General features: G+C 52.7%; 10 protein-coding genes across 10 annotated transcripts; 6 read left to right on the forward strand and 4 right to left on the reverse strand.

Moving 5' to 3' along the window:
• Positions 1-1256: 1256 nt before the first annotated feature.
• AYO21_01949 (hypothetical protein) lies at positions 1257-2651 on the reverse strand (the record flags this gene model as incomplete). Its single annotated transcript, XM_022651930.1, has 1 exon — positions 1257-2651. One exon carries the CDS (start codon positions 2649-2651, stop codon positions 1257-1259), a length of 1395 nt encoding a protein of 464 aa, XP_022515674.1.
• A 744-nt stretch (positions 2652-3395) lies between these two features.
• AYO21_01950 (hypothetical protein) lies at positions 3396-4715 on the forward strand (the record flags this gene model as incomplete). Its single annotated transcript, XM_022651931.1, has 1 exon — positions 3396-4715. The coding sequence occupies one exon, from the start codon at positions 3396-3398 to the stop codon at positions 4713-4715; it is 1320 nt and encodes a 439-aa protein (XP_022515675.1).
• Positions 4716-5189: 474 nt separating this feature from the next.
• Positions 5190-6026, forward strand: AYO21_01951 (hypothetical protein; the record flags this gene model as incomplete). Its single annotated transcript, XM_022651932.1, has 1 exon — positions 5190-6026. One exon carries the CDS (start codon positions 5190-5192, stop codon positions 6024-6026), a length of 837 nt encoding a protein of 278 aa, XP_022515676.1.
• A 332-nt stretch (positions 6027-6358) lies between these two features.
• AYO21_01952 (6-phosphogluconate dehydrogenase (decarboxylating)) lies at positions 6359-8088 on the reverse strand (the record flags this gene model as incomplete). The annotated part of the gene is made up of 3 exons (XM_022651933.1): positions 6359-7797; positions 7872-7959; positions 8056-8088. The coding sequence occupies 3 exons, from the start codon at positions 8086-8088 to the stop codon at positions 6359-6361; spliced, it is 1560 nt and encodes a 519-aa protein (XP_022515677.1).
• Positions 8089-8481: 393 nt separating this feature from the next.
• AYO21_01953 (hypothetical protein) lies at positions 8482-9588 on the forward strand (the record flags this gene model as incomplete). The annotated part of the gene is made up of 2 exons (XM_022651934.1): positions 8482-8874; positions 8938-9588. The coding sequence occupies 2 exons, from the start codon at positions 8482-8484 to the stop codon at positions 9586-9588; spliced, it is 1044 nt and encodes a 347-aa protein (XP_022515678.1).
• A 2087-nt stretch (positions 9589-11675) lies between these two features.
• AYO21_01954 (hypothetical protein) lies at positions 11676-13982 on the forward strand (the record flags this gene model as incomplete). Its single annotated transcript, XM_022651935.1, has 1 exon — positions 11676-13982. The coding sequence occupies one exon, from the start codon at positions 11676-11678 to the stop codon at positions 13980-13982; it is 2307 nt and encodes a 768-aa protein (XP_022515679.1).
• Positions 13983-14660: 678 nt separating this feature from the next.
• AYO21_01955 (hypothetical protein) lies at positions 14661-15062 on the reverse strand (the record flags this gene model as incomplete). Its single annotated transcript, XM_022651936.1, has 1 exon — positions 14661-15062. The coding sequence occupies one exon, from the start codon at positions 15060-15062 to the stop codon at positions 14661-14663; it is 402 nt and encodes a 133-aa protein (XP_022515680.1).
• Positions 15063-16265: 1203 nt separating this feature from the next.
• On the forward strand, positions 16266-17639 carry AYO21_01956 (adenylosuccinate synthase; the record flags this gene model as incomplete). The annotated part of the gene is made up of 1 exon (XM_022651937.1): positions 16266-17639. One exon carries the CDS (start codon positions 16266-16268, stop codon positions 17637-17639), a length of 1374 nt encoding a protein of 457 aa, XP_022515681.1.
• Positions 17640-18440: 801 nt separating this feature from the next.
• On the reverse strand, positions 18441-19077 carry AYO21_01957 (hypothetical protein; the record flags this gene model as incomplete). Its single annotated transcript, XM_022651938.1, has 2 exons — positions 18441-18739; positions 18837-19077. 2 exons carry the CDS (start codon positions 19075-19077, stop codon positions 18441-18443), a joined length of 540 nt encoding a protein of 179 aa, XP_022515682.1.
• Positions 19078-20004: 927 nt separating this feature from the next.
• Positions 20005-20944, forward strand: AYO21_01958 (hypothetical protein; the record flags this gene model as incomplete). Its single annotated transcript, XM_022651939.1, has 2 exons — positions 20005-20044; positions 20103-20944. The coding sequence occupies 2 exons, from the start codon at positions 20005-20007 to the stop codon at positions 20942-20944; spliced, it is 882 nt and encodes a 293-aa protein (XP_022515683.1).
• Positions 20945-21063: the final 119 nt, after the last annotated feature.

Raw genomic sequence — 21063 nt, forward strand, 5'->3', positions numbered from 1 at the left:
TACTACGGAGTTTATACTACAGTGTGGTTGATGTCGACTTTTTAATCGATTTCGGGATTCGAACTCGGTATTTTTATTCGGTCTGGTGATTTTCGCCCTTGTTGTGTGTATAAGGGGGTCTTTGCGTGGTGGAATTTAGACAGAGAAAACTGATATACTTGTGATTTTTCTGTGCTGGTACTGGTACTATCGTAGATGTGAAGATGTGAAGCCCTCCAGTGGGTGGGGGGTGTAGGGTCATGGTCTGGGGTCTGGTCTATGTGTACGAGGTACGTAGTTCTTCAACCTTTCCGCACCAAACCTTGTTCAACCGCGCTCGCCCAAGAGCCTGTTGTGCATTCCCTTTCCACAACCAAACTCATCCGCGAGATTTTTAATCCCCTCCTATCATTGATCGCGACGATCCACGAGCCGAAGCATGTGCACCCACAATTCGCGTCCTTTTTTTACTTTTTTGTTTTTCTTTGTTCCTCTGCCTTTTTTGAGTTCTGACCCATCCTGCCCATCCTACCTTACTTTACCGGTACGAGTACAAGTCCCGTCCCATCGGCTAGACAGGAACGAGCGTGCGAGGGCAAACACGAATCGAAATGTCAGGAGCTGGGTGGGTGGGTTGCATCCAGATATTGATGGCGATGATGATGATGATGATGATGATGATGATGATGATGTGTGGCGACAATGTATCTGAACCTGAACCGGAACCTGAACATGAACGATTGTGTGTGGCACACGATCTGACAAACATACTACGCATGCCTAGTATCTTTGTGGACCGGTCACCCGTTCATGTGCATGTGGCTTTAGAGATCTATCTGTCTAGGTACCCTCGCGAGAGGAGTGTGTGTGTGTCCTCTCGACCCTGGCCCTGATCCTCCCCTAGATGAACCGGACATCTCAAAACATCTGGGCATTTATCACTCAGTCCTCGGAGATACAGACCTGCTCTTCTCCTTGAATTTGAACCTTAGATGAAACCGACTCGAACCGTGGCATCCCCAAGGGCTTGATGCTGTATTGGCAGTTCACGTATTCGGACCTGTGGAAATAATACACAGTACAAATACAAAGCAGTGGAAAGAACCTCGCACGGCAACGATCATCGCCCTTGTCTAACTAAGCGCACCGTCCGATATCAATTCGTGATCACAAGATCTCTGCCAATTCTCAAGGGTCAGCTAGTGCCATGTGCTTCTTATGTACAAGTATGTAGGTGCTCGTACTGTTGCGTCAAAGAACCCGCCTGGATAAATCACTCATGCCACCGAGGCTGCCGAGGTCGTGGTTGTTGTAAGTGCCTCTAGCCCTTTGAGCATTTCCCACGGATTCCGATCATCATCTACCTTCTCATCAGTGAACATCGTCAAAACTTGTCCGACTTCAGCCCGCAAGACTGCGTCCAAGAGCTCCTCGGACCGCTGCCACTCCAACCTCCTATTCTCATCTGCCCCCTTTTCGTCTCCCGTACCCCTCCTAACTGGGTTACCATTGGCATCTTCCGTCGTCGCTCGTAAATCTTCCAGTTCCTGCTGTAGATCGCGGCCCTCTTGTTCAGCCCAGTGTATTTGTCGGCGCAAAAGTCGGAACCATTGTGATGGAGGAAGACTGCGCTCGTACTCGTCCATATCATCCCAAATATCGGTGGGATAGTAGTCTGACGGAAGAGGTAAAGCCAGCGGAACACTGTCCACGTCAACCGCATCGATGAGCTCTTCTGACCCATCATCGTCCGCCATAGCAACGTCGTCGAGATTGATGCCCATCATAGAGACGGTGTACCGTGTGGGTAAAGAGGGCAAATCTCCGACAAGAGTAGCTTTTTTGTCGCCATTCGTTTTGCCCCCCATCGTCAGCTTCAGCCTTTTTATTGGTATACCGGATGACCCTCCATTCGAGATACCGCCAGTATGCCCCCTGGGCACCGGATCACTAGGACGCAAGGCTTCGGTCTCGTGTACGGTACGCATATGCTTTGCCAGAGCATCAGATCTAGTAAAACTTCGGTCGCACTCAGGCAGAGCACACATGAATGGCTTCTCCTTGGTGTGGCTTCTCATATGAGCCTTCAAGGCGTAAGCACTCGTGTGCGGCTGGCCCTTGCGGGCACAACCCTCCCACTCGCAGTAGTACTTCTTCTGGCGGGGTACGATATGGACATCGTTAATGTGAGCAACCAGGTTATCCATGTTACCTTGCTCTTGATCGGTACAACCGTCCCATAGACACTTTGTTACTTGGACATAATCTGCCAATTCTGGGTTGTCAGGGTTGGCTTGAGCTGCGGCATACGCCGTCGACAAAGGATGGGTAGGGCCCAGATTGGCAAACGACGGCGAAGTAGGCACCGAGCCTGACGAGTCACTTGATATTGACCCTGTGGGTGAGCGAGGAGGGATGATGGTTGAAGCTGATTGAGGTGTGGCATGATCGTAGCTCGAAGCACCAGTCTTTCGACGTTTGGCAGGAGGCATGTCTAGGGCTGCAGCTGTAGCACTCATAGCCGATGCAGTTTCATCGTCTGAGGCAGAGATAGTAGAGTCCCGTGAATGGGAACGCGTTCTGCGGCGAAATTTGACCTCCTCATGAAATTCGTCGGAGTCGATATCTGACAAGGGCGACCCAGAGGCCGGTGTTTCTGGCTCCAGGTCCATGATTTTTGGGTGAGGTCAGAATGAGGCGGCTCTAATCGACAGGATCAAACAACATAAAGTAAAACCTGATGATGAATTGAAGCAGATATCACTACAAAACCATGTTATTTACCGTGTCAAGGATTGCCCAGAATGAGATCCAGGAGTTTGCGCGACGGTGCCAAACTCGGCAGACCTGCTTCTACGAGGTACAAGCAGCCACAAGTCGCGACTCCAAATGCTGGCGTGGCTGGATTCTACATGCCATACCTCGTTTGTACCGAGTATGGAGCACCCAACTAACAGCCACGACGGCCCAGGCCTTGTCACGTTTCCTGACCGCGGACACGATGGCCTTGGTCATACGAGTCCTCTCTACCGAATACTCGGTACACCCTGCTCAACCACCCTTCGGGAAGCATGGTGAAAATCTACCAAGAAAGACGCGGTTGGTGTGACCCTAGGGATAGTGGAACGGCAGCAGGATTCCCTCATGCTGTAAGCGAGCGAGTTGCGGGGATTTACATACTCGGATACAGTACGAGTCGTTCAAGGTGCCCTAGGATTTGTCCATGTCAAGGTAGGGACGTCCTTTGTCTCCATCTCAAAAGCATCACCGGCGGCCTATTGTCTCGTATGAGCATCTCGACGTGACACTTGTCTGAATTGCCAACATATCAGAGAGCAACGCTTCCAGCAGCAGGATTCGTGAATCCCCGCAGCGCCCAAGCGACATCCCGCATCTCAGGTGAATTCTGGAGGAACATGGCTACATTCAAGATAATTATCATCGGCACCGGAATCGCCGGTCTTGCCACAGCCCTCAGCATTTCACAGAAGACAAAACATGAAATTCTGATTCTGGAAAGCAGCCCGATCCTGACTGAAGCTGGTGCTGGAATCCAATGCTCTCCTGCTGCAACTCGCATCCTCAGTGGCTGGGGTCTGCGGGATCAATTCGAGGCAATTGCCGTACTTCCGGACCTGATGGAGATCAGACGATACGAAGACAACGACCTCCTCGGTCTCTCTTTCATCAACATCAAGGACTACTCTGTCCTAATGAGGGGGTTTCCTCACTGGTTTGTTCATCGAGTCGACTACCAGAAAATCCTCGCCGACGCTGTGACAAAAAGAGGCGTCAAGATCGAGTTCGGGCAAAAAGTCGTGGCTGTTGACGTCGAAGAGGTCAAGGTAACGTTGGAGGACGGGAGATCGCTGGATGCCGATCTGATTATCGGCGCCGATGGAATACACTCGAGAACTCGACGCTCAATTCCTGGCTTGCAGGATATTGTCCCCCGACGAGTGGACCACTACTGTTATCGTGCTATTGTGCCCCGTGAGAAAATGCTGAAGAATCCGCTGACTGCTGCACTTCTCGAGAACGACAGTTTACAGGTTTGGGCTGGTGAATTCAAGCATTTGATAGGGTACCCATTCGCCAATGGCAGGTTTTACAACCTGGTTCTGACGGTTCCAGACGATGGCGAAGCTCCCCTGGGCCGGTACAATGAGCCAGGTGACGTCTCGGAGATGCAGCAGGTGTTCAAAGACTTCAACGACACGGTTCAGGCCGTACTGAATGCCGTGGATGATTGCGCCAAATGGGTTCTAGCCGAACTCCCACCATTACCTTCCTGGTCGAGTCCAAACGGACGTGTTGTTCTTGTGGGAGATGCTTGCCATGCCATGGTGCCCCACGCCGCCTCTGGAGCAGTAGCATCGCTCGAGGACGCCGAAGTTCTTGGTCTTTGCGTGGCAACTTGCAGAAAAGTAGCAGATCTTCCCAGAGCCACCAAAGACTACCAGCACTTGCGCAAGCCTCGAGCTGAACGAATCCAGGAAATCTCGCGTCAGAATACCACAACTTTCAACTTGCCTGATGGGCCAAAGCAACAAGACAGAGATCGTATCTGGCGCGCGCAGAAAGCGGTGGCAGAGAAGCAGTTACAAGAGGGCTTCGAGGTGGCGGCCCTGGAAGAAGATAAGAATCAAGTGTTTCCGCATCCGGCCGTGGTCCAGTGGCTTGTCGGACACAATGTCATAGAAGAGACGAAACGCTACCTCGCGAGTCGAGGGTAGTTTCTGGGGTTGTTGTAAGGGAGAGTCAGAACATGTTGGTGCAGCCTCGCCGTATGATTTGGATTGTGTGACTCCGGCAAAGTCTCCGTTGTACTGCCTATTCGGGCAGGTGGCAGAACGTTGTCGCTACTCACAATACAAGGCGCCCTGTGATAACTTCTCTTCTATACCTTTCTCAACTTTTCCTTATTCTGCATTCTGTACAGCGTATCCAGATCCCATCGACATTGACCTTTTCTTTTTCTCCATGGGCAAGGAGTCATAGAAAGAATACTGTATATCCATCAGCAACCTACTCGTCTAGAAAAAAAACAATTCAGAAAAGCGCAGTTACCAATTTACCCAAGAGCCATCCATACTCACTACATATCACGAACTTGGTTCAGACTGAAATACAGCCTTCCTGCTTATTGTCAACACCCGTCGAGATTCACCCTCCAGTACCTAGGTACCCTACCTCGGTATCAAAGAAAGATGGCGACATCTCTGCCTCGGACAGTCCTTGCCTATCAGCGCAATGCCAAACTCTACACGCTCTCCACCCTCGTCACATCCGTCACACCTTTCCAGCAACTCGCCGAAGCCAGCCGGCAACTCTTCAAGACCGTCCCAGATGAGGATTCCCTCGTGGTGACGATGGCCGAGACGATCTTCCATCCACAAGGAGGCGGCCAGCCCTCGGACATCGGGTCCATCACATCGTCCGCCGACGACGGCGCCGCCAGGTTCGACGTCTCTGCCGTGCGCTCGGACGTCGTCAACGACGGGGTGGTCCTCCACCTGGGCCGGTTTGCCGACCCGGCCAAAACGTTCGCCGCTGGCGCATCGGTCACGCAGGCCATCGACGTGGAGAAACGGCTCCTCTATTCCCGTCTGCACACGGCGGGCCACGTGCTGGGCGCGGCGGTGCGGAACCTGCTCGAGAAGGAGGTGGCCAACTTTGACGAGCTCAAGGCCTCGCACTTCCCGGACTCTGCGGCCTGCGAATTCCAGGGCCTCATCGAGGGCAAGTGGAAGGAGCCCATCCAGAAGCGCGTCGACGACTACGTCGCCCGAGCCATGCCCGTCGAGATCGAGTTCTGGGACCCCGACGACTTCCGGCGCGAAGGCCTCGAGAGGCTGATCCCAAACCCGGACGAAGGCGTCAAGCTCGCCCCGGGGGAAAAGTACAGGGTCGTCCGCATCGCCGGCGCCGATGTCTATCCCTGTGGTGGCACGCACGTCGACACGACCGATCTGTGTGGCAAGGTCGGCGTGAAGAAGATTAGTCGGAGCAAAGGCACCAGTCGTGTGAGTTATAATGTGAGTTGAAAGCGGGTTATTTTCTCTCTTTTGGGGGGTTTTTGGTAGGTTAGAAAAAGGAGGGAGGGTTAGAGACTAGATATCTATTTTCACATTTGCCGGGGAAGAGGGTATGTTCATCTGGTAAATCTATACATAACCGTGTTTTAGGAGCGTTGATGCATGTATGGCTCATATGATTTTCTTCTTCTTTTTCCCGGAATTCCACTGGAGGGATATACGAGGAAACCAATGTACAAAAGAGACAAGAGACAAGAGACAAGATCGATCTCCATAGATGAATAATCTATTTTTTTTTCTTCCTCTCTCGTCGACCAAAGAACCCACCCTTTTTTTTGGCTTTATCTCGTTCCGTCTAATTTGTCGCCAAAGATCCCCCGCGGCGGCTTCCACTCGTAGTGGTGGGACCCCTTGAGCGGCCTGCCCGGTCCCTCGGACTTGAGGTCGAAGCTGTGCGCGCCAAAGTAATCGAGCTCGGCCTCCATAAACTGCGTGGGCAGCTCCGTCGAGCTCGAGTACTTGATGTATTCGAGCGTGGCGGAGAGGGCGGGGATGGAGGCGTCGGCGGCGAGGGATTTGAGGACCACGTTCTTGAGCGACGCGACACACGTGCCCAGTTCTGCCGCGACGGTGGCGTGCGCGAGGAGATCGTCCCCGTTGAGCGTCTCGGACTGTGACAGGACGCGGTCCAGCAGGTCCGAGATGTGGTCGCTCTGGATGATGCAGCCACCGCGCCAGATCTGCAGGATCGCCCGGTAATCCAGATTCCAGCCCTGCTCGCGGTCTTTGGCTTTGATGATGCTGAGCCCCTGGAGGAATGCACAGAGGAAGGCGGCGTACAGGGAGAGCTTCAAGTCCTCGATGAATGACGGCAAGGCTTTCTCGTGCGGCACCTCCAACTGGATGGTGGCCGGCTGCGAGGTGCCGCCGCCGAACGCGCGGTTTACCCGCTCCCGCTTGGCCGCGTCTGCTGAAGCGAGGCGGAACAGGTGTGCGCTGACGATGGTGGGCGAGGGGACGTGCAGACGGATCGTCTCCTCGCAAGTCCAGACGCCGGTGCCCTCAGAGTTGTCCACGTCTTGGACAACTTTGTCCAAAACATTGGCCAGCACGAAACTCCCTTCCTCGTCCCTGGTACGGTTGATGTCCGCGCCGATGGCCACCAGGAAATTATCTCGGAGAGGCTCGCTCCCATTCCACGACTCGAACGTGTCGGCAATCTCTTCGTAAGACATCTTCAAGCATCTATTCAAGATGAACCAGACCTCGGCGATGGCGGACATCATGCCTTGTTCGATGCCATTGTGCACCATCTTCACATAATGCCCGCTACCCGCTGGTCCTATGCCGGTCGTGCACGGGCGACCTTGCTTGTCTTTCGCGGCGACTCGCTCCAAGAACGGGACGATCTTCTTCAAGGTCTCGGCATCGCCACCGGGAGACATCGAAGGGCCGTGTCTGGCACTTTGGTATCCGCCGCTTACACCGCAGCCAATATAGTGAATGCCGTCATGATCAAGGGCTTTTTGTCGCCGCTCTGTGTTTCGCCAGTCCTCATTTGAGCAGTCGAGTATAATGTCACCAGCCTTTAGATATGGGCGCAGATTTTCAACGGTTTCGTCTCCAACAGAACCATGAGGTATGCTGAATACGAATAGTTTGGGTGAACCTGGCGAAGAGATGCTCTCACAGAGCTCTTTATAGTCTTTCTGGTGCACAATACGGTCACGGGCCTGGATGGCTTCAGCGTGCTCTTGGAGCTGCTTGACATTTTCCTCATCTGTTTAGGTATAGTGAGTATGAATGATCGTGGTCCGAGAAGTGAGCCATGAAACCAATATGGGAATCTCGTACTTGGATCGTAGTAGTGAACCTCGACTCCGTGTTCAGCATATAACAGAGACATCATGCCGCCCATACTTCCCACGCCAATCATGCCAAGCTATATCGAGTCGGGTCAGTACGCGAACCTTTTGGTTGTTTAGGCTTCTGATGATCTTCTCGGCATGGCAGCATCAGCCCCATGCCCATTACTTACCTTCTCGAACTCTGGACGGTCCTGTTGACCCATCGTGTCCGTTTTGAATGTCTCTGACTGTTGATAGGAGTGTGTCCATGTACTGGCCTGAAGATAATGTCGGATATGTAGGCGTGAAGTTTGAGTAGGCGGCTTTTCGTCATCGTTTCAGGAGCAATAGGTCATGCAGGAAAAGACATCCGGTAAGCTACTGTGAGAGACAAGTATTTCCTCCATATCCGTTGACGTCATCTTCTATTTCCGAGCTCGGCCATGCATTGACAACTCCCAGGTAATACCTTCCTCGGATTTGGTATGAACTGCAAAATTTGTATAGCAAGAGACAAAGAGCTACAGCCTTTTCCTGAGATCTATCCGTACACAAGGGGGAAGCACTTTTGAAAGCCAAGGAGAAACGTACCGTTCACAAACCTTCTCTGCATCGTCATGGTGAGTTTCAATGGGAACGAGATCCCAGTCTGTTACGCCTCGTGCTCTATAGGACACGATGGTTCTAAGCATACGCTCGCGGCCAAGTTGCAGACTCTTGCCACTGCTGGATTCGATGCTATCGAGCTCTCAATGCCCGACATTCTCGCGTACGGGCGAGAGATCTCCCAGACCAAGGCAGATATTGATCCAGAGGATTACAAGACACTTCGATCAGTCGCAACAGAGATCGGGAAAATGTGCGAAAAAGAAGGCTTGAAAGTCTTGATGCTGCAGCCGTTTGCCAACTTTGAGGGCTGGCCTAAGGATAGCAAAGAAAGACGAGATGCTTTCGATAGAGCCAATGGGTGGATGAGCATAATGGAGGCAGTTGGAACAGATATGCTTCAGGTGTGTAGGCTCGTTTCTCCCGTAGCTGTGGTTGAAACATAGCAATATTGACCACGAGAACAGATTGGATCATCTGATGCTGAGGGCATCTCGCCTTGTTTTGACGACCTGGCGGCTGATCTGGCTGAGCTGGCAGACATCTTTGCGGAGAAAGGGCTTCGAATCGCATACGAAAACTGGTGTTGGGCCACTCACGCTACGACGTGGAAGGATGTCTGGGATATTGTGAACAAGGCTGACAGGCCTAATCTGGGGTTGTGCCTCGATACTTTCCAAAGCGCAGGGGGAGAATGGGGCAGCCCGACGACGAAATCTGGACGAATCGAAAATATCAGTACACAAGAATTGGACAAGAGATGGAAGAGCAGTTGCGAAGAGCTCTCAAAAACAATTCCTCCGGAAAAGATATTCTTACTGCAGATCTCAGATGCATATAAAATGGAGCCACCGTTGGACGACAAGCCAGATGACAGCGGATTGAGGCCTCGAGGCCAGTGGAGCCACGACTATCGACCGCTTCCATACGACGGGGGGTACTTGCCCGTGGAAGATTTCACCCGGGCGGTGTTCAATACCGGCTTCAGAAGCTGGGTGTCAGTGGAAATATTTGATGGCAGGGGTCCACAAAAATATGGCGATGATATGGGCCCGTTTGCAAAGAAGGCCTTTGAGGCGGTGCATGCATTGCTGAAGCAGGTCGGAGACACTGCTTGATTGTTTCTGTTGACTAGGGTCATGGTCATCAAAAGTACTGGACCGTGTTCAAAGGGGTGGATTGGAATGGCATCCAACACAGGACGTCTGGCCTGGTTGATTGGAAGTACCATTTGCGTCATGAGCTATTCATGTCTCTCGTGTCCGCCAGGCCGCATATGGATATGCCAGACCTCCAGACATTGTGTACCAGGCGAAAGTCAGGGAAATCCAAGCTTCATACGTAGCTTGCAGTGAACTAGCTCGGCCCAGTCGAAAACCTGCCTTGTGGAACCATTCACGCTTCTTTTGCCTTGCTTTTTGCAGCTTGACGGTAATTTCCGTCTTGTGGAATGCAGAAATATTCCAGTCTGTACAACATCAAGTCGGCGTATTTCTAGATTCTACCGATTACTCGTCGGGGTCGCTCGAACCATGCGCCGGCATAGAAGCAATAGCCGTCTGCATCTGAGAATAGACCCGCCGGATCGCCAGAGAGGAGTGATGTGCCATTGGACCTACTCGTAAGGCGTACTTGGGCAGAGGAGGTCCATAGTCTGAAGTGCCCGTACTCGTAAAGGAAGGTGGGTAGGGCAATCTGCATCCATGATGGGTTTTTTGGCCCTTCTCGAGTAGGACACACTCTCAGGACCTTGCCGGGGTAGACTGTACCGGGGATTCCGATTGGGAAGCGTGGTACAGACACTGAGGTCGTTCTTTGGGTCTTGATGTTGCTGTTGTCGAATTGCCAATCGCGTTCATGTCTCGGACTGATCCGGATGCAGTAATTGCTGACCTCGAATCTCCCGGAAAGGGCGGCTTGTTGCACGAGGGCAACCGCAGGCATGTGTATCAATAAGTAGTCGGCCTTTATCACCTCCGTGCGGGGCAAAGAACATACGAGTATCTCCCAGTAGAGCAGAGAACTCGGATGAGGGGCCTGATAGGGATTGAGAAACGCGTTCAATAGGGCATCTGGACGCGTCGAGGGGTGAGGGATGTCACTGATGGGGGAGCGGGAGAACGTGGGCGGAAATTGAGGCTGAGGTCTGTTTTGTCTTGGCACTGCATCAGGGAGCCACTGTCGTCTGTAATTTCCGACCCTTCGATCAAATTTCATCACCTCGGAACCTCCCATTCAGTCCTCTCCCTCCACCCAATGACGCCCTTATCGTCGCCGTGGTACCAAAGTACGTCGTTTCAGCCTGCCGTCGCGTCATGCAGCCCCCAAACCCATCCCTCGGCCGGGTTCGCTACTTGTGTGTACATCGGTCTGTGCCTGACGCCACTCGCTTGGTGGCACAGCATCTTCCACGAACGACCGGGGTTAATCCCAGATACCTAGATACCCTTGTTAATACATCCTTGCTGTCTGCGAGGACGAGTCTGGGTGCACCTCTCCTCCTGCATCATACGACAATCAGGATATGTCCCGATCAGGCAGTTAGTGATCTTCATTATCATCTACTACTTTTCTACCTCCTTCGGTACCTGCGTCGGGTACTGAGGCCACCGATCCCTGGTAAACTTTGAATAGGACGGGAGATCGTCATTGCTCAGAAGATCGTCTGCAAGGGGCGTTGGAAACAAAACATTCTTGGCTCTTTCCGGCTCGACTGCGAATGTCTGCCTTAGACCTTGCGCCTGGCACCTTTTGCGAGTATCCAATCCAAGCCCTGTATCTGGGTGTGAAGCTTCAACGGTGGCTTTTTTGGTGGCTTTCGATGACCCATGTCCAAGGAGAATGCCTCCCCGACAGACTTTGTGCGCGTCTCCACCTACCCTACCACTGCGCAACCCAACACTGGTTGCAAGGTTCGACGATAATAAGGTAATATGCTACGGATGCACCTTGTAAGAAACGAAAGCGACATACACAGTAAGACTAAGTTATACCAGCGGTAAGTCGGCGCCGATGTGAGGCCTGAAGGACGTCGCGATCCATCCCCTGGCACGCAGCCACATCTGGTCAGGTACACCACTTTATAGTCGTCTATCCCTTCCCTTGATCCCCTTCCTCAGCTATTTGCCCAGATTTTGTGACGACTAGGTCTTACATCCTCATCATCGCCCGAACGCTCTTTTTGTCATGAAATGCACCGTCCGTCATGACTCCCAGGAAATTCAGTAGCTTGAATTCAAGCGTTTCTTCTACTCCAACAACAGATAACGACCTTGCGAGCAGAGAGCCGATCGATATGGAGAAGGCTCCTCATACAAATGGACCACCACCTACAGGTCGACCTGCTGGACCTCCTGCTGGACCCCCTGGACCACCCGGCGGCTGGCTAATTACGCGCATGTCGAAACAACAAGAAATCCTCTTCAACATTATGGTAGCATTCCTTCAACTTATCCCACAATCGACCTTGACAACAGTTTTCCCGGTCAGCCGGGACCTCGCACAGTCATTCACCATCTCAAACCCCTCAGTACTGCCATGGCTTGTCGCTGCGTACGCATTGTCATTCGGAACTTTTATTCTGATCGGAGGACGACTTGGTGACATCTTTGGCCATAAGACGATGGTCGTGATCGGCTATTCCCTCCTCAGTCTGTGGAGTGTCGTTGCTGGACTAAGTCACTATGTCGGCTATGAATTGTTCTTCGTGGCAAGAGGGTTTCAAGGTCTTGGTGCGAGTCTGATGGTGCCAAACGGTCTCGCGCTGCTAGGTCGAACTTATCCACCGGGATCCAAGAAGAAAATCCTCTCCTTCACGCTATTTGGTCTATGTGCACCAGTGGGAGCCTACCTGGGCATGATCTTTGGAGCGTTGTTCACCAAGTTCGCATCCTGGTGGTGGAGCTTCTATACTCTCGCCAGTGTTTCTTGTTTCCTGGCAGTAGCCGCCTCTGTTATATTGGTCTCTCCACCACCGACTCCAAAGCAGATGCTACCAGTCAAGGAGAAATTGCGGGATATGGACTGGCTTGGGGCCCTCACCGGTGTTGGTGGCCTTATTTGCGTCCAAGTCTCTCTTGTCTCTGCTCCGGCCTCGGGGTGGAGTACCCAGTACATTTTCATGTTGCTGATCATCGGCCTCTTGCTCATCGCCTTCTTTGTTATCACGGAGCTCAAGATTGCCGAACAACCACTGGTACCATTCAAGATGCTCAAGGCAGATGTTGGGTTTGTCCTTGGCGCCGTCGCATGTGGATGGGCCACGTTTGGAATATGGACATGGTTTCTGTGGAGGTACCTCCTTGGGATTAAACATGAGACTCCTCTTGGTGCTGCAGTGAAAGTCCTGCCTATCGTGCCCGTTGCTTTGATTGCTTCGGTGTTGACGGCTTGGATGATGCGGAAATGTCGGCCCTCGTGGACTCTCTTTTGGGCTTTGGTGGCTTTCGCATTCGGACCGCTGCTTCTGGCAGCCGACTCGAATATTGACAAGACGACCTACTGGAGCTGGACATTCGCCAGCCTCATTGTCATGCCTTTTGGCATGGACATGTCCTTTCCGGCAGCGACATTGATCATGTCCAACTTCTTTCCTCCTCAACAACAAGGTGTTGCCGGGAGTCTCATCAGTACGGTTGTCAACTACTCCATTTCTCTCGGTCTCGGCCTTGCCTCTACCGTCGAAGTTCACGTGAACAATAATGGAAAAGATCCGCTTGCCGGCATTCGCGGTGGCTGGTTCATGGGCGTGGGCCTTGGTGGCTTGGGAGTCATCATCTGCATTGCCTTCGTCGTCAAATCTATTCTTCATCCCACCCCGAAGGCGCCTCTTGGACCGCCGGCGCGGCCTCCCCCCGATACGATCATGCCAATGACTGCCCCGAGACCTGAAAATCAACGGAAGGCATCACAGGCTGCTACCATCTCGAGCCTTGCAACAACAATGGTTCCTGACACTGCTGCGCATTTGAGCCTCAAGCTGAACGAGATCGAGCCATTCAACTTCGAGAGCATGCCAGGATCTACGACCACATCCGCCGTTACCTCACCACAATCCCCATCATTCAGCACATCACCTAATCTCATCTCGAGCTTCCCCCCTCCTGCGCAATCCAAGCCCAAGGTCAACATGCTACATCGAATATCAAAAGATGTCCACTTGAAACGCTCGGGCAAGGACAACACTGCGGATTTTCATTCTCGTTCAAATTCGCAGACACTTCTTGCTGGTTCCACGGCGCAATCCCCGATATCTGCTTTCCCGATGCCAGCGGAACTAGATCCCGTATACCGTGTCCGCGGCAGCTTCGAAAGCGAGACCAGCGCTGAAGGGCGAAGAGAGCGCTGGGAATCGATGGCCCGCCAAACTGGCGGCACTAGGAGGCCTAGCCAGCCAACTGAATGCGGGTATCCTTATGGCACAGGGGCCGGGCTCGCTCTCCGGGATCCTGACGGGTTTGACTACGATACCAGACCGGTGGTACCCAAGGGTATGATGGGCGATAAATTCTGAGCGTGGACTTTGACCTTATTCTCAACTTCTTCTCACGATATTTATTTTTGGCTGCGGCTACGATTTCGCAAAAAGGATTTTCTATGTGGGATGTTATCGACGGCGTCTGGACAGCAATGGCGCTGGCATGTCTGAAACGGCCTTTTAACAAGAGGAAGGGTGTATAGGAATAGAAAAAGAGGGGCAAAAAGACGAGAAAACGAGACGGATGGGATCTCTTGGAACCGGGACGGGCATGGAGTGTCAGAGCCTGCGGCTAGCAGACGTTTGTCTACGTTCTTTTTCTGAGGTATCTGGACCTCGACCAACTAAACTTGATGCGGAGTTCGGCAGAATGGCGCACTCAATGGGCAATGAAAGACCACACCGCACCAGCGGGTATGAATGGATGATCTTGAACTTTTTACTTTGCTTGAACACTGGCGACGCTGGTATGATCCACTAGATTCTCTTGTGTATGTTCTTGAATTTTAGACAAATGAGCCATTGATTCCAGATCTACCTCGTATCATGTGGAGGATCTACCTGACATGTGCGTCTCAACACGAGTCCCATCCCTGCCTCCCATACCCTGTTGTGACCCGCAAGTCCCAAGTCCATCACCACGCGAGAGACCCAGATTTCCCTTCTAGAAGAAAAGACAGCCTTGTGGAGCTAGCTTGCTGATGGTTTGACCTCTCACCAGCCTCCTCGACGACGATCCTCTTTCCCTTTGTCACCCTTCTTTCCCCGACGGTGCTTCTCCCTCGCCTTCTGCTCGTCCAACAACATGCTCCGACAGTCCTTCAGCTGCACGATCCTGTCCTCTTGTTTCCCCATCTTCGCGTCCAACTGTTCGAGTCTCTCGCGTAGGAGTCGGCGCTGCTTGCGTAGGGAGTCGTACTCAGACTTTGCTTCCGCCACGTAGTCGTTGGTGTCGGCTATTTTGCGGTGGAGCGTCCCGTCTTGGAGGTCATGGACGGGGAGAGCCTGGCGTGTCTGGCGAGGACGAGTGCGCTGAGCTTGCGGACGGTGGTCTTGGTCTCCTTGATGGTGTTGGCGTATGTAGATTCCTGAGGCGAGTCTGGTGAAGACGTCCATGATGGCAGGATGTACTGAGGTCTTTGTGGAGAGACGTCGGAGTGCTGTGAGGTGCTTTGGACGAACAAGGCTGTCGGCGAAGTCTTTGATGATGGAAGCGTTTGCTGTGTAGTTGAAATGGCAATCTGTGGATGAAGAAAGATGAGAAGTCCTTGCCACGGGGCGTGTTGGTTCTATTTATGCCCCTTTCGTTGGCGATGCTGATTGAGAGGAATGCCCATGACGCTTTTGCGATTGCTTCCGACGCAAACTAGGCTCCAAGACATATGCTGTTCAGTTCATTGTATTTTGAGACACTCTATTTGTTAGACAAAGCCAGCTCACGGGAATTGACAGAGATAAAATAACACGGGACAGAGCAACAAGGGGAGTTATGGAGATGTTTGCATTCTGGACCGGAACTCAGCTCATGGGAGCAAGCAACGCGGCTGAGCATGTCTCGGGAAAATGTGAGCGAACGAAGGGAGAAGGCAGCAGCAGACGCTTGCCGTTGCGGCACTGCTTGTATAATTCCATCTTTACTGTCTGGGCCTGAAACACGTCGCTGGAAGCGGAGGCATCAACCTGGCATTGAATCATGTGCAGTGCATGTTGGCCTCGTAGGTAGTTGGTAGCATTTCTCGCACCAAACAAGCGGAATATTACGGAGAGTCGTTCAGGTGTAAATGTGTAGGTATAATCGAAAGACAAAACACTAGGGTAAGAGGTAAACAAGAAGCGAACAAATAGAATTCGGCATGATGATGAGATGCAGCAACTTTTTGGGGGGGCTTTTTTCCTTTTTGCGCGTAGGAGACTTTTTTTGCATGAGGGCAGCTAATATTTATTATGCGGCGGCGCAACCCCCACCAAAAAGACCTGCCACCTGCCAGCCCTGCGCAGTCTGTGCAAGTTCCGAAGAATCTTTTCGTCAACCCCAAACCCCACCATCCTTGGAAAATTCCGACGTGAGTCAATTAGCAACGTCTATTAGCCGTAGCATTGCAGTTATGTCTTTGCCCTGAGAAGTCAGAAATCTTAGATGATGACAGACATATCGACCTGAACATCGAGGCTGCCGCCTTCTTGTCTTGAATCTCTCGTGGTAGCAAATCTAGCCTCGTCCTCCTCTCGCCAGTCTCGCGCTATTTCCTACTCCGATTTCGGGCTGCATTCCCTTTCCACATTCCCACCTTAACATCGACACTCTACAGCTCTTCAGCCATGCCCGTCACTCTCGTGTTGGGCTCTCAATGGGGCGACGAAGGCAAAGGGAAGCTCGTCGATATCCTCGCATCCTCTGCTGATCTCGTCTGCCGCGCTGCGGGGGGCAACAATGCTGGCCATACCATCGTGGTCAACGACGTGACATACGACTTCCATATCCTCCCTTCTGGCCTCATCAACCCTTCCTGCAAAATCAATCTCATCGGCACTGGCTGTGTCGTGCACATCCCCAGCTTCTTCAAAGAACTGAAAGCACTGGAAGAGAAGGGGCTGGTGGGGGTGCGGGAGCGCATTTTGATCTCGGACCGCGCTCATGTATGCTTCGACTTGCACGGCGTCGTCGACGGCATCTCCGAAGACAAATTCAAGAATGTCGATGGCGGGAAGAACATGATTGGCACTACCCGTAAGGGCATCGGTCCATGCTATAGCGACAAAGTCGCCCGGAGAGGCGTGACCTTTTGGATGCTCGTTAACGAACAACAGCGTTGGGAAAAGCGCCTACGGGACCTGGAAGCCAACTACCGCAAATTGTATGGCGATGCCGCACTGGAGGGTTACAGTCTAGAAGAGGAGATCGAAAAGCTACGCGGATATCGGGAAGAACTGCAGCAATACGTGGTCGACCAGACGCCCTTACTCGCGCAGGCGGTCGGAACAAAGGGAATCGCCACGACCAACTCGAACGGCGCTGGTGCTCGCCAACCCAACATCTTGATCGAGGGTGCCAATGCGCTTCTTCTTGACATCGACCATGGCACATATCCCTATGTCACGTCCAGTAACACCGGCCTAGGGGGTGTTTTCACGGGTCTTGCTGGCTTGTCTCCTCAATCCCTCTCCGCGCCAGGAAGCAACATTGTTGGCGTGGTAAAGGCCTACACTTCCCGGGTCGGCTCCGGTCCTTTCCCCACGGAACTCAACGCCGCAATCTCGCCCAAGGACGCCGAATATGGCGACCGGTTACAACAGGTTGGCCGCGAATGGGGCGTCACCACAGGCCGCAAGCGGCGCTGTGGCTGGTTCGACCTCGTCCTGGTCAAGTACTCTGCGGCCGTGAACTGCTATACACAACTCAACCTGACGAAGCTGGACGTCCTAGATGGCTTTGAAGAGATCCGGATCGCAACAGCGTACAAGGTGGACGGCCAGACACTGCCTGGTTTCCCAGCGGATCTGGATGTCATGGACAAGATGGAGATCGAGTACAAGACATTCCCGGGGTGGATGACTCAAACGACCGGCTGTAAGAGATTCGAAGACCTGCCCGAACGCGCGAGGGAGTATATCGATTTCATCGAGGCCGAGGTCGGAGTGCCCATTAAATGGATCGGTACTGGTCCAAGAAGGGAGGACATGTGTATCCGCTAAAAGACATGCCGTGGACGCAGGAAAGGAATTCATGATGGGATCGGAATGGGACGGGACGGGGAAAACGTGTAAATATCTGGACCAACATACGTGTATTGGCTTCGGAGGTGACGATCCCTGGCAAAAAGAGAGGCTTATTTGGTTTTTTCCCCAGTGTATGATGTCGATTGGGAAATGGCTTTTTTGCCCCCCTCCAGCGCAGCCTCGTGTCCCCCCAAAACAGGCAGGGAGGGAGGAGAGGGGGGACTCCAAAGATAGACGAAAAGAAACAAGAGATAACGAGGGATTTTAGACTCCGTAGATCACTTGCCAACGCCGCTCGGTCTTTTTGATAGAGCTGATATGAGAGAACAAAAGAAAGTCAAATCGGCAAAAAAACAAGAAGCGAGACGTTTTGACAAACAAAAGGCTCTGGCCAGCATGCCAAATGTCTTTTGATCTTCGGATTCATCCCCATTATCTAGGCACACATCTATGGTGTGGTGCTCAGTTTGAAGCTGGTTCCCTTTCCCTCCCATTCCTCCGCAGGAGAAGATTTCTGGGTGTATTGTTTAGGACCAGATTGCCAATGGAAGACTCCAAATCTCCAAGTTCGAAAAACGGGTCGAGGGGTGTTCCGTCCCTCTCTTTGAATACTTTGACACACGGCTGGTACTTTTGCAACATGACGGACAAGCGGTTCTCTTCATGTCTCCACGTGTTCACACACAGAAGGCGACGCTGATGACTCAAAACTAACCCAGTGACATTCGCTGCTTGTGTTTTAACCGTAGAGTCACTCCCAAATCTCCAGCCAGCTGTTTACAAAACTGCAACAACACCAGCGATGGCGATAACAGCGGCGGCAAAACTTCCAACTTGCTTGGCATCTGCGGCAGCGTTTCCGGTCGCTGATGCACCGCCTGCTGAATTGGACCCGGAAGCACCACTTCCATCTGTGGCAGTTGCAAGACCAGTGGAGATGGGACTACCGGTGGTAGCTGTGGTGACGATCGTCGTGGTGCAGCTGCAGTCGGAGTTGTAGACGGCGGTGGTGTAGACGAATGTTCCAGCTCCAGATGTTTGACTTGCAGAATTTGAGGATGTTGCTGTGTAGGGAGCTGCGCATTCACAACAGGAAAGGGTACAATGTCAGTCAAATATCCATCAAGAAATGTTTTCCCATGTCCCAAGTTTGTCCCAGCTGGGGCAACGTACCGACTGAAGAACCTGCGGCAGAGCAAGTAGAGATGAATGCAGACTGTGCGGCCGAAACGACGTTGCCACTGCACAAGCTAGCGATTGCCTTTTGTACGTCAGTCGCGTCATCACCGCAGACGGATGACAGGTCGCCCGGCTCGTCTTGTGTGTTGACTGCGTTGAGAAGGCATGCGGGAGGGATATCTGCCAGGACCCGGACGGCCAAAGCGATAAATGGAAGGAGCAGTGAGGTCTTCATGATGTTTTTTTTTTGGCTTTTGTAAGGTTTAATCGAGGGTTCTAGCTCGACTTTGTCTCCGTCGGTGGTGTGCGCTGGTGTGACGCGTGGTAGGAGCTGCCAGGTAGGTAGGTAGGCGGTAGGGGTGTTTTGGCGCGAAAAAGGGGGATGGCTCAAGGGCGCTGAACGAGTGGCAGGAAACAAACAAGGGATATCATGAAAGAGTGACTGAGAAAGACTGAGAAGGGCGGCCGCTGCTGTAGGGTTAGTATAAAACTTCAGTTGGAAAGGAGTGGAAAGAAGTGAGTGAATATGGAGGACGTTGGGTCCAAGTTGTTTGGCCCTGCAGAAAGAAATGGCGATGGTTTCCCCCCTGCTGCAGAGAACCAAGTCCGGGGATGGCGACGACGCGCGGTTCGCTGGATTGGACAGGGGCTCAAACGGGGGCGGGTACTCACGTGACCCAATCCGGAGTAATATGGTTCCAGCTCCGTGAATCTCACCAAGTCCCTTCGTTATCAAACCCCCAATACCAACCACCATTGATCTTCGGTCACTTAAAATCTAGAGCCTCTCGACAGACGTTCCGACTGGTGTTTACAAAACCCATTTACCAAAGGTCGAGATTCCAATCCTTCTTCTACCCTCGCGGGACGACTTATCTAGACGTTGGCCAAGACCTGCCTTTTCCCCCCGAGGTCTATCAGCCACTTGGATAAGGCCGAGACCTTGGACCGGGCCTTGTTTCGCCAGTGAAATATGACGGATGTGATCCACTTGACGCAGCTGAGCGACTATTGATAAGATTGTGCACTTTGCGATGATATAGGTCTATCAAGCTCTGTCGACAGGTAGGAAACAGGACAGTGTATATACGAGGATCGTCCTCGACTACTCAATCTCATCCCAAACAGAACACGAGGAGAAGTCTCATTCTTAACGCGGGTAATGGAATCCCATGTTCAGTGCCTGGTTGACAAGACCTGGGGTAAGCCCGTACAAGTTGTTTAGTTCTTGTTTTCCTGTCGCTGATGTCTGCATCTCAGAGAGGTTTCAGCAATGCGACGGCTCACAGCGCCTCCTGATCGCCATCTCCGGCATTCCAGGCAGCGGTAAAACCACTCTCGCTGCATCCGTCTGCGCGGGGCTTAACAAAGCACACCACAGCCATCAAAACAAGCGCTTCCCCAACAGTCCGAGCCGCTCAGGGCCAGACATCGCCTTTGTTGTGCCGCTCGATGGCTACCACTTGACCCGCAAACAGCTCAGCGAGATGCCAAATGCCGAAGAGGCCGTTTTCCGCCGTGGCGCGGCGTTCACGTTCGATTCGCAGAGCTACCTCAAATTGGTCGAGAAAGTGCGTAAACCAATCAGCCCAGAGACGTTGACAATCTATGCACCCAGCTTCGACCACGCAGTCAAGGATCCCGTGGCGAATGACATCGCCATTCCCCCGACAGCACGGATCGTCCTCTTTGAAGGTCTGTACACCGCCCTGGACGAGCCCGGGTGGAGAGACGCTCACGAGTTGATGGATGAGACGTGGTTCGTCGACGTGGATATCCCGACGGCCACGCAACGGGTCGCGAAACGAAACTTCGCTGCCGGCATTTCCAGTTCCTTGGAGGAGAGCCTCGACCGGACGGAGAAAAGCGACATGAGGAATGCCAAGGAGGTCTTGGAGAAGAGATTGCCCGTCCAGGAGATTGTGCCCAGTATCGAGGACGAGACCTGGCGGAGCGAGGAGGTTAGAGATGTGGACGGCCAATTACAGGGGGACGAAGACGGCGACGAAGACAGGGAAAGGGACGAGGCGGAGAGGAGGAGGGAGAGGATGACTAGGATGGACAGTATTGCAATGCTCGCGGCAGATGGAGTCGGCATGTGAAATATCTGATGTGAGGGACGGTGGTTAAACAATCTAGTGTGGCACGACGAGGAAGAAGTGGCATTGGAGGACTTTCTTTTCAGCGCCTGTTTGCAGCATGCATGGCTCGTTTCTGTGTT

The sequence above is a fragment of the Fonsecaea monophora genome (genome assembly GCF_001642475.1).
Source record: "Fonsecaea monophora strain CBS 269.37 chromosome Unknown Scaff8, whole genome shotgun sequence".
Lineage (NCBI taxonomy): Eukaryota > Fungi > Ascomycota > Eurotiomycetes > Chaetothyriales > Herpotrichiellaceae > Fonsecaea > Fonsecaea monophora.